Source organism: Echinops telfairi, unplaced genomic scaffold (genome assembly GCF_000313985.2).
Source record: "Echinops telfairi isolate 266 unplaced genomic scaffold, ASM31398v2 ScPeMD7_5868;HRSCAF=6743_1, whole genome shotgun sequence".
In the NCBI taxonomy this organism is placed as follows: Eukaryota; Metazoa; Chordata; class Mammalia; order Afrosoricida; family Tenrecidae; genus Echinops; species Echinops telfairi.
This window is the reverse complement of record NW_022109768.1, coordinates 7,536,786-7,549,074: the sequence shown is the minus strand read 5'-3', so window position 1 is coordinate 7,549,074 and position 12,289 is coordinate 7,536,786. Positions and strand designations below refer to the sequence as shown.

At 40.2% G+C, this 12,289-nt stretch overlaps 1 protein-coding gene across 1 annotated transcript in view; it reads left to right on the top strand.

Moving 5' to 3' along the window:
* Positions 1-4,097, top strand: part of LOC101659326 (serine/threonine-protein kinase DCLK2-like) — a 67,281-nt gene extending 63,184 nt beyond the window's left edge. The window contains exon 3 of the mRNA XM_045295819.1: positions 3,807-4,097. Within this exon, the coding sequence (XP_045151754.1) occupies positions 3,807-3,827 (21 nt within the window). The 3' untranslated portion in view covers positions 3,828-4,097. The remainder of the gene's footprint in view (positions 1-3,806) is intronic.
* The last annotated feature ends 8,192 nt before the right edge of the window (positions 4,098-12,289 follow it).

Genomic DNA, 12,289 nt, shown 5'->3' with positions numbered 1-12,289 from the left:
GGGTGCATAGCAAATGAGTTAAAGAAAGCTGATGATGCCTGGCTATCAAAAGCTCTAGCTTCTGGGGTCTTAAAGGCTTGAAGACAAACAAATGGCCATCTAGCTGAGAAGCAAAAAATCCACATGGAGGAAGCACACCCGCCTGTGTGATCATGAGGTATCAATAGGCTCAAGTATTTGGGATCAGAGGCCCAGAACAAAAAATCATATCAATGTGAATGAGGGGGAGTACAGAGTGAAGACCCAAAGCACATCTTTAGACAATTGGACACCTCCTGACAGAAGGGTCACAAGGAAGAGATGAGCGAATCACGGTACAGTATAGCACTGCTAGAACATACAACTTTCCTCTAGTTCTTTAATGCTTCCTTCCTCCCACTATCATGATCCCAATTCTACCTTACAAATCTGGCTAGACCAGAGGATTACATTGGTACAGATAGCAACTGGAAACACAGGGAATCCAGGACAGATAAACCCTTCAGGACCAATAATGAGAGTAGTGATACCAGGAGGGGAAGGGGAAGGTGGGGGGAGAAAGGGGAAACCGATCACAGTGATCTACATATAACCCCCTCCCTGGGGGACGGACAACAGAAAAGTGAGTGAAGGGAGACGTTGGTCAGTGTATGACGTGAAAAACTAATAACAATTTATAAATTATCAAGGGTTCATGAAGGAGGGTTGGGGAGGGAGGGAAAAAATGAGCTGATACCAATGGCTCAAGTAGAAAGAAAATGTTGATGGCAACAAATGTACAAATGTGCTTGACAGAATGGGTGTATGTATAGATTGTTAGGGAGCTGTATGAGCCCCCAATAAAATGATTAAAAAATAATTAAAGTTAATTGGGATAATAGCTAACTTTCCCAACAATGGGTTATGAGTTCAAGGTCAGCAGTTGAAACCAACAGATGGGGCCTTCTACGCTTCGTAAAGGGTCACCGTCTCAGAAACCCACAGGAGCAGTGCTACTCTGTCGGCAGGGTCACTGTGAGTCAGAATTGACTTGCTGCCAGTGAGTGTGCTTGGGTGTTATCAAGAATGCCAAAAAGCAATTTTTTACTAACATATGCACCATGATATTACCTTAGAAGTTCTGATAGGTTTTAATCGTACATTCTTTTATGTGTTATATATTATGATAAAGACAAGAACATGCTCAAAGTCAGTATGGTATTTCTTTTTTTATTATTTTATTGGGGGCTCGTACATTTAATTTTTTAATAAATTTATTGATATATAACTTACATATTATATAATTCAATTGTTTTAATATATTAAAGAGAGTTGTGCGTTCATCACCACAAACAAGTTTAGATAATTGATTCTTATATCCATTATTGTTAGCTCCCCATTCTCCTCCAACCTCCTCTATCATGACCCTAAGAAGCTATGAATCTAATAGCTGTCTCTATAGATTTACTTAGCCTGAATTTCAGATAAAGAAAATCACGGTACAGTATTTTAGAATGTACAAGTTATATAGGAACTTACTTGGTTTACATTGTTAGTTTTCTAAATGAAAAGTACTTACTATAGTATTTGAAACCTTGTTGAAAGCTGTGGTTTTCCCCCAAAATAATGCTTGACTCAAATTTTTACTACCCGTGATCAGCTTGTTTACATATCAGAGTGTCAGCTGAATGTATAGATCAAACTTCTAGGAACTTTCACTTGGTCTGCTTCCCCTGCCCCTTTAATGGGGAAGTGCTAGTTTGTTTGGCCTTGCAGTCATTTATTTTTCAGTGAGTGCTTTGAATGTGTGATCACATTGCCTCTTGGCCTCAATGGCTTCTGCTGGCTGCTTGTCTCTGAGGATCTTTGAGCACTTCTCTTTAGCCGCTTTGAAGGTTCCCTTGTTGTCTTTTGGCATCTAGCTATAAAGTGTCTCAGTGTGGGTCTTTCTGACCTTATCCTGATTGGAATTTGTTGAACTTCGTAGTGTGTTAAATTTATGTGTTAAATTTATGTTAAATATTTATCAACATTTCCATACTATTTTTGCAAAGGTTCCATTCCTTGCAAAATTTAGGAAATATGTGGCCTTAATTTCTTTAAATCTGCTCTCTGCCCCTTTCTGATTCTGTTACCCATCTAGAACTCTCATGATGCTTATAATTGGCATGTTTGATGGTATCCCTCAGATCCCTTGAGCTCTGTTGACTTCATTCCTTTTTATTCTCAGAGTAGTAAATAATTTCAGTTGTTCTACATGCAAATTCACTGATTCTTCTGCTTGCTCACATCTGATATTGAGCTCACTAAATGAATTGATCATATTTGCTCACTTTTCAGTTTCAGAATTGTTTTTTAATAATTTCTCTCTGCTAATACTCTCATTTTTATTCCTATATCATTTTCCTGGTTTCAGTGTTTCTTGAACCATAGTTTTCTTACTTATTTACACTTATTTAACACAGTTGATTTAAGGACTTTGTCTAGCAAGTCCAATGTCTGCCCTTTCTCAAGGATGCTTTGTCTATTTGTTTTTTAAATATCAGATTGTCTCCCCAGATATTGCTGTGATTGGTTGTTAGCTATTGATTGATTTAGTGACTTTTAAAAAATCTTGTGAATTGGATAACATATACAGAGCACATCCTCAGTTTTACATTCAATAATTTATACACATTTTGTTAGAACTTATCCGTCCGTGTACCATTTCTTACCCCACTTTCTCCTGGTGTCTGCTGTCTCTGTTCCTCCTCACTTCCTAACCCTCTGTATTTGGGTAGACACTGCTCTTTTCATCATACATGGTTGATTTATCAACATTTCCATACTATTTTTGCAAAGGTTCCATTCCTTGTCTTGCATGGACACTGGACTCTCCCTCCTGTTATCTCAGTGGTCAGCGAGTGACCTGACTGAGACTTCCTTACACATCCGGAACTAAAAGAGGGGAGCTAGAAAAAGGGAAGGGTGGGGTAAGGGGAGGGTACTTTCCCCATCTTTACAGCTTGACTCTGATCTGAAGAACTCCATCAAGAGCTTCTCAAGCATTTATTCCTATAACTTGTGTTTGGCTAATGTTTGGATGGAGATTTCCTTGAATGCCAGGATCTTCCTCAAACAAATAAACAGACCTCTCCCAGGCTTTGCACTTCGGCTCAGTGCTGGGGCACTCCTGCAAAACTTAACAAGCATTTATCATTGTCTCTTAGCCTTCACTTCTGGCTTACACTCATCTTATTTAGCTTCTGTAAGTTATACCTTTGAGCACCCTTTCTGGCATACATGTAGCTTTTGTAAAACTCCATAGTTCACATGGCTGGTTATTCAGAAATAACCTTTCTCCCAGCTTTTGGTGGCTGATTCTATACCTCCCCTATAATCTTTGAAGGCAAAGACTGCAAAACTGGTACACTTGAAATGTTTTTGAGGAATGCCTGCTGAGTTAGGCAAAACAAAGACAAGCTCTGCTTGGAATCAGTTCTTCTAACCAGACAGGCAAGCAGACTAGCACAATTCTTTGCAAATTAAGTCTGCTTTGCTCCCACCATACCAGGGATCAGGGACCTACGTTGAGAATGAAAGTCAAGAGTACCAGCAGAGAAGCCGAGGAAAGGGCAAATAAAAATGCCCAAATACTCTCCTTCCATCTTTAAAGTTGCTTCTTCTTCTTCTTTTTTTGCTTTATGAGGAAAATTAGTAGTAGAGGTTGTGCTAGGTTTTTCTGTAACTCTGAACACTTTTCTAGATTTTAAAATTGGATTATTTTTATTAGTTTTTTTCACTTGAAGTAAGGAAGGGGAGCACACTGGAAATTGACTTTCATGAACATCCTCCTTATGTATTTTTAGGACATTTTAACGGTAGTGTGATGCCGCTGCCAGACTCTCAGCACGAGTGCGAAACGCCCTGCAGTCATTGGAGGTTCGCTTCCACACCACTTCAGTTCTGGGAACCAAGGAAGGAACGTTACAAATGAAGCAACACCTTCCAATAAGAAGCATTCCACTTTTCCTTACCCAGTTCAGGCTCTCTTTAAAACTGGACATAGTAAAGGTTTTATTTTATATATATTTGTAATAGTGTAGGCAATCTTTCCTAAATGTAAGTGGAAAGACATTTGTATTGGGGAATTGGGGATTGTATTGGGGAATACTGTTCTTTTAGTTTGCCCACATACTAAACATTAAAACATCATTTTCAGTGTGAGATGTGGAAGATAATAAAATATGGGTATCTGTCTATTGTTACTTTCTAAAGTTGGCATTGGCTGGCTAGCATAGAAGGAGCCCTGGTGTGCTGGGTTACTCTCTGGCTGCTAATGCCAAAATCAGCACTTTGAACCCATCAGCTGATGATTGCTGTCTTAGACTCTAATAAACTGGAATAGACTGCTATTGGTTGTTTGTATAATGAATCATATGATCTATGCTGAGGATGACAAATTCAAGATCAGTGGCATCCCATTCATTGTCAAAGAAAACATTTTGAGATCTATCCTGAGTACTGTCAGCGATAAGATTATATCCGCATGGCTACAAGGAAGGGGAGTTAATATGCAGATTTACACACTAGCCACCGATGCCAAAGATGAAGAAATTGAAGATCTCTACCAATTTCTGCAGTCTGAAATTAATCAGATGTGCAATCAAGATGTACTGATAATTACTGGTGATTGAGATGCAAAAGTTGAGAACTAATGAAGGAAACTATAGCCTTGGGGATCGAAACAATGCTGGAGACCTCGTGATAGAATTTTGCAAGATCAAGGACTTCTTTATTGCAAAAACTTTTTTCAACAGCATAAAAAACATCTTTGCGCATGGGCCTTGCCTGATCAAATGCATGGGAATAAAATTGACACATTTGTGGAAAGAGACAATAGAGAAGCTCAAGATCATTAGTCAGAACCTGGACCAGGGCACTTGTGGAACAAAACATCAATTCATTCGCAAGTTCAAGTTTAAGCTGAAGAACATTTATAAAGACCATGAGGGTATTGTTGAATATACCCCACCTGTATTTAGAAGCCATCTTAAGAATTAGGCCATTTAAAAGACAGGAAAGAAAGAGAAAACGGAAACAGATGTCAGGGGAGACTCCAAAACATATTCTCGAATGTAGTGTAGCTAAAAAAGGAAAGGAATAAATAATGAAGTAAAGGAGCTAAACTAATGAATTAAGTAAAATAAGATTTCAGAGTGGCTAAAGAAGGCAAAGTAAAGTACTGAATAATGAAATATTCAAAGACCTACCTTTAGAAAACAAGGGAAGAATACACGGAACATTTCTCAAGTTGAAAGCACTGAAAAATAGTTCTACACTTGAAATGCAATATTGAAGGGTTCTGGGCAAAATATTGAACAATAGAGGAAACACCGAAAGAAGTTGGAAGGAACACACGGCCACTGTTCTAAAGAGAATTGGTCAATATTCAGTTGAGTTATTGTATTATCAGGGACATATGGTATTGGAGAAAGGCAGCATTGGCAAAAATACAAGGCTCTAGAATTGATAGACTACTACTTGAGATCACAAATGGATGACCACTAGAAGTGCTTCCTCATCTCTGCCAGCTCATCGGAAAGAGATCCTGTGTGTGTGCAAGATGATCAAACAGTGTGGAAAGTATCCAACTCTATTCCCTGCAAGTAAAGCATCACTTAAGATAGTTTTTAAAAGGTAATAGCAGTACATTGACAGGGAAATTCCAGGAGCTCCAGCAGATTCAGAAGAGAACATGGAATGACATTTGTTGACATCAAATGGATCTTGGTCGAAAGCAGAGAGTAGCAGAAAGATGTTGACCTGTATTTTGTTGGTTATGCAAAGGCACTAAACTGTGTGGATTGTAAATAATTGTGGATAACATTGTGAAGAACGGGGATTCCAGAATGTAATTGTGTTCATGAAATTCTATTGTGCCTTTCTCGGTGCATCATATCAGAAATGATATTATCTCAACAGATCTTGCTGCTGGTGATGTTAACATTGGCTCAGTAGGCATCTAGTCACTAAGTAGATTGCTGGTCACTTGGCTAAGTAGGTATCTGCTAGGTTTTTCTATTTTACATCCAATATTTCTCCCATATTAATTAATAAATACCTGACAGGGAGATAATTTAAGTCTCTTCAGATAGCTGTTTTTTCACCACACTTTTTCCCACTAATGTTTGCACTTGTTAATAACTTGCCTATAACAGTTACAACTACTATATGGCAAATAGTAAGTTCCTGTTTCCATAATCCTGTTTACATTTATTAATTATAATTCTACCCAAAGGAAAAGGTGTTTCCTTTCCACTATTTAGTTATTCAGTGGATTTCTTATATCAGTGCAGATTAATATTTATTTTATTCTATAGCTAATACTTGTTTCCCAAGCCACTGCCATTGAGCTGATTTTCATAGTGACCCTGTAAAGGGTTTCTGAGGTTACAGATCATTACAGGAGCAGACACCTTTAACTTTCTCCTACAAAGTGGCTGGAGGGTTTAAGCTGTATAACTTGTAGTTAGCAATCCACTGCTAAACCTTACAACTCTGGCTCCAAATATCCTAGATTACAAGCTTGTCAGAGTTGGTTTCTGGGTTGCTTAGTATGCTGGTTGATGACATATTTAAGGTAAGATGAGGGGATAAAGACTATATTGAACAATAAGAGGTTCATAAATAGACTTTATGACAAAATCACAGCAGTAATTATCTTCCCATCAAAGCTGTAGGTCCACCAGTCTCAAGTTTTTCTGCTGCTGCCTTTTGCTTTGCACCTTCATTTCATGGCTTCTGCTTAGCCAGGTTTGTCTCCTGACACTTGGTTTCTATTCACTGTGCATGTGTTCTGCTTTGTACAACTCTGTGTGTATTTTTGGAATTAAATCACTATATATTAAGGCCCCAGGAGCCCTGGTGCCATAGTAGTTACATGTTGGGCTGCTAACTGAAAGGTCAGCAGTTCGAAACCACAAGCCTCTAAGTGGGAGAAAGATGGGGCTTTCTACCCCTGTAAAGAGTTATAATCACAGATACTCATGGGACAGTTCTATCCAACCTGTTCTGCAGGGTCGCTATGAGTCAGCATTGACTCAAGGGCAACAAGTTTAGTTTGGTTTTCTTCAGAATGCTAAGGCCTAGAGTATGTCTGATTGAGTTAGTTGATTATTATCCAATGTTGGAAGACCACCATAGACCATTAGCCTGCCTATTGACCTATTATTGTTAGTGGCTATCAAGTTGTGGCTATCAAGTTAGTGGCTATCATAGTGCCCCATGTACAAAAGAACACCGTATTTCCTGGTCCTATTCCGTCTCCGTGTACTTTAGTATGCTTGAGTCTATTGTTGCAGCCACTGTGGATTCTGAGCACCTTCCAACCAGGGAGGAGCCCTGGTGGTGTAATGGTTACACATTAGACTGTTATCCGCAAGGTTGACAGTTTGAGATCACCAGCCTTTCCATGGTAGAAAGACTGGACTCTCTACCCCATAAACAGCTCCAGTCTCAGAAACTCAGGGGCAGCTCCCCCCTGTCCTGTAGGATTGCTATGAGACGGCATCGGCTCATGACCAAACTCACTGTCATCAAGACGTTCCTGACTCATGGCAACCAAATAGGTCCGGGTAGAACTGCCCCTGTGGTTTTCCAACACTGTAACTCTTTATGGGAGTAGAGAGCCTCATCTTTCTCCCAAGGAGTGACTGGTGGTTTCAAACTGCTGACCTTGGGGTTGTAGCCCAGTGCATAACCACTACTCCACCAGGGCTTCTACGACCTAATGACAGTACTGATATAGAGATGATCCAACTAGGAGCCTCATCTTCCAGCACTCTATCAGACAATATTCTGTTGGGATTCATAGGTTTTCACTGGCTAATTATTGGATTTCCAGGCCTTTCCCCCCTGCTGTGTCTTAGTCTTTTGGTGCTCTATTCAAACCTGTCCACCATGGCTGGCCTTGCTTGCTGCTAATTGAAATACTGTGCACAGAACTTCTAGCATCGGAGCAACACAGAAGCCACTACAATAAGAAAAAGAGACAGGTGGTAGTCTTGCCCTGTAGATGATTATTTGTAAGTGAACATCTGTGATTAGTTTTGGACAGATTGGCTGTGGTTCGGGTGCTATTTCACTGCAACTGGTATGCGCAATGAAGTCGGTAGAGAAAGAACTTGTACATATTAAGTATATCTAGGAATTCAATGATTGTCTAATTCAACTGGGGCAATTTTGCCCTCTCAGGAACATTTAAAATGAGATGTTGAGATGTTTTTGTGTCCAGGAGCTGGGGAGGGAGAATTTGTCTACTGACAACTGATGAATAAAAGCTAATGAATATGCTCTTAGGCTAATGAGCATGCTCTTAAACAAGCTACAATGCACAAGACAGCCTTCCATAACAACAAAGAAAATCTTTTTTGTTATCTGACCCAAAATATCAGTGGTTCTTTCTAGAGGAAATTTTCACCTCGTTAGATGGATATATATTGTAAAAATATACATCATGTGTTTTTGAGTAAGAGTAAGAGGTGGAAATACCCTATATGAGATAACATTTAAATATTTGAAATTAAAAAGTTAAGGGAAAATTATGCACTGGAAAAATAATATTTTCTTGGAATTTGAACCTCATCCATCAGTTTGTGGGTTTACAATGAAAGCGTATAAGAGGATCAGATGTTCACTTGAAAGAGCACATTTGCTCTCTGGAGAATATGAAATGAGTTCTCAAAGATGATCAGCTCTAATGGACTGAAATGACCCAGGAAGTGGGAAGCCATTTCAGGTACTGTTTTTCCTAAATTGTCTTTTTTTTTTTTTTTTTTTCATCTGAATCTCTTGGGTCAACTTCAACTCAAAATGACCCTCTAGGACAGCATAGATCTGCCCCAGAGGGTTTGCATCCTCTTTACAGATGCAGATTGCCACGGCTGGTGAACTCCAACTGTGGACCTTTCAGCAGCCCAGCACTTTAACCACTGGTGCCTCCCGGGCTCCTTTTGTAATATGTTGTACAGTGCTCTCCATACTTATAGGAAACGTCTTCTAAACTCTATTCCAGATAGGAAAGCAGACATTCCTGAGGAAATTCAAGTAGTTACAGGGCGTGAAGATTCCGTTTTAGCAGGAAATGAAGAAAGATAGTATGGGTCTTGGGAGCAAAGTCCCCAGGCAGAAAAGTATTGTTTGAGAGGATTGGACAAAATCACCATTGTTACTGGAAAGTAGTCTTCTATTTTCAATTTTAGCACTAAAAATAGCACATGAGTTTTCTCTGTCCTTTTTATGTTGGTGTTTGGAGCAAGGCAAATAGCGGGGCATTGTTCAGAAGTAATACTGTGTAGCTGGGTACTGCCATTCAGTCTGTGCCCTGCAGCTGTGAATGCGCCTCTCAGGAGCGTACAGCTTCGGTGGCCATTCGGTGACCTGTGACTGTCAGGAAGAGCTATATTTGGGAAAACCTGCCATTGCAGAAAGAAAAGTGCTGCAGTGTTCTTCCCCCAGTAACACTTTTATTTATTTTTAATGAATGATTCAGACATGTGGTCATTGTCACCACTGAAAACTTAAAGGCAGTGGTACTTCTGGCAACAAAAGAAGACGTGTTTCATAAAAGTATTACAGAGGGGGAAAAAGTATTACAGAGGCAGAGAACACAAATGGTTTAGGTTTCATAAAAGCTAGTCAGGCCATTACCTAATTTATTGACATACCTTAAATAATTATCGATGGCATTCAAAAATATAAATATGCCTGTTATTTTTACCTGGTAAGATGTGTTCTCATTATTGATAAAAATAATGTGTGTTTTGAGAACTGCCCATACTTTATTTTGAAAATCAATAGTAGTTGTTCCTGATATAAACTTTTTCCCCTTTGCTCATGAAAATAGAAATTGCTTTGAAGTGGTGCCTAACCTCTTTTAATGATTTGACTTCTCATGAAGTTACATTTGCAGTTACATTGCAATATTACAGCTTGCTATATTTAGTCTAATTTAATGGCATTCAATTTTATATAGTTTACCTACTGTCCCTGCCATTAAATCAATTCTGACACAGTAACAGCCCTGTATGACAGGAGAATTTCTCCTAGGATTTCTGAGACTGTAAATCTTTTATGGGAGCAGACAGCCTCATCTTTTCCCAAGGAGGGACTGGGGAAACTGCTGACCTTGCAGTTAGCAGCCCAATGCTTGACCCAGTCCACCACCAGGGTATTCTTTATTGTTGTTGATATAGTGTAATGATTCCTGATTCATGGCTTCTTAAAAGTCTTTGTAGAGCAGTGTGGACATTGAAATGGGAACATGAGAGTGAGAGTCCATGAACTTTCTGCATGGGAGTTTTTTCTTTTTGTTTTCAGGATCATTTCCTTGTTAAGCAAAGATCCAGTCTCTTTCATGAATCTGGAATGCTAAAGCAAACTGCCTTGCTCAGCAGTGCTTAAAACCCACCGACAAGCACTGTATTAGTTTCCTAGGGTTGCTGTAACAAAATACCACAAATTGGGTGGCTAAAAACACAGAACTTTTTCTGTACTAGAGGCTAGAATTCTAAAATTAAGGAGTTGATGCAGCCATATTCCTTCTGAAGATGCTAAGGAAGCATCCCTTCTTACCTATTCTAGCTTCTGGAGGCTATCAGCAATCCTTGGCATTCCATGGCTTCAGGCAGCATCACTCCAGTCCGTTTCTGCCTGCCCATGGGCATCTTTCCTCTGCGTGTCTCTGCCCTAATTCCCCCTTCTTATAAGTAAACCAGGCATTGGATAAGGGCCCACTCTAATCCAGTATGGACGCATTTTAACATGATTAGTGGTTATGTGTTGGGCTGCTAACATAAGGTCAGCAGTTTAAAACCACCAGCCACTCTGGGTAAAATGGAGCTTTCTACTCCCATTGAGTTACAGTCTTGGAAACTCACAAGGGCAGTTCTACCCTGTCCTATAGGATTGCTATGAATCAGCATCATCTCAATGGCATTGAATTTGGTTTTGGTATATATGCAAAGATGTATTGCCAAGTAAAGTCATATTGATGGGTCCTCGAGGGTTAGGATTTTAATGTATTTCCGGGAGGTGGAGACACAATTCAACCTACAGCAGCTCTCAAATGCTCAATGCAGATGCCATGGGGGCCCTGTTCTTGAGGTATTTGTGTTCTGTTTGGTGGAGAAGCCACACATGACATAGAGAATGATGATGACCTCATTGGTATTGCCTAAAGGACAGAGGTGTGAACCAGAGGAGGCAAGAAGAGTATATGAAGAAAGAGACTTCAAACTGGGCTACAGCCACTGAGACCGAGAGTATGTTGTCACTCACCTACCCCGAAGCAAGACTGAAGATGAATGGCCATACTAAAGGGACATGAGGAAAAGACCAGAATGTAGTCAGACATGTGTTTGGAGAAACTGGAAAAGGGAGTGTGCGCTTCACTCCCACAGGGCTACGCAGAGCGAGGGAGGAAGCTTTGGATGACACGGTGATGTAATGAAACTGCTCTGGGGTCAGTCTGCCAACTGGACTGATGATAAAATGAAGGAGGGGCAATATAGGCAAAGCCAGTCAAGAGCACTCTGCAATGGACTGTGGTCAACTGAGCCCAGGCTATCACTGTAGGAGAGGCAGGAGACAAAGGCATGAATCAGAGAATCTAGATTGGCTGTGAGATCTCTAGACGTGAACCACTGGGAAAGCCAGTGCCAAGAGATATGCAGGTCTGAAAAGAGCTCTCCAGTGTTCTTTATACTCATGCCAACCCCTATCGCTGGCAAGGTGCCCCACCACAGAAACCCTTAAAAGTCCTGGGTTCCTCAGGGGCCACTAAATATTTGAATAAGAAGTATGGGGTATAAGAAGTAAATCTTCTGTACTGCTTTTATCATTTTATTAAGGAGGAGTGGCAGCTTGATTTCATAACTAAGGTAGGAAGGAAAGCTTAGCAAGTACATAAATTTACTCTGTAGAAAAGGCACTTCGAGTTGACAACTGTGCTCGAATGATTATGTGGGAACCTTAGGGGGTGGGTGAGTTTAATAGCGGTGGAGGAACAACTCGGCAAAGGGGGTGAGGATGAGTGGCTGCAGGCTGTGAACAAGGCCGTCAGTGGCACCAAAGGGTCCCTGTGAAAACAGATCAAGTCGGTGTATATATTGCTGAGTCGGTTCACTTGTGTCAATCATTGTGATTGGATCATTGTCGATCATTATATGTCGATCATTGTGATTGGTTCACCCTTTATCCTCCCACCTTCCCCTTCCCCTCCTGGTATGGCTACTCTCATTTTTGGTCCTGAAGGGTTTATCTGTCCTGAATTCCCTGTGTTTTCAGCTCT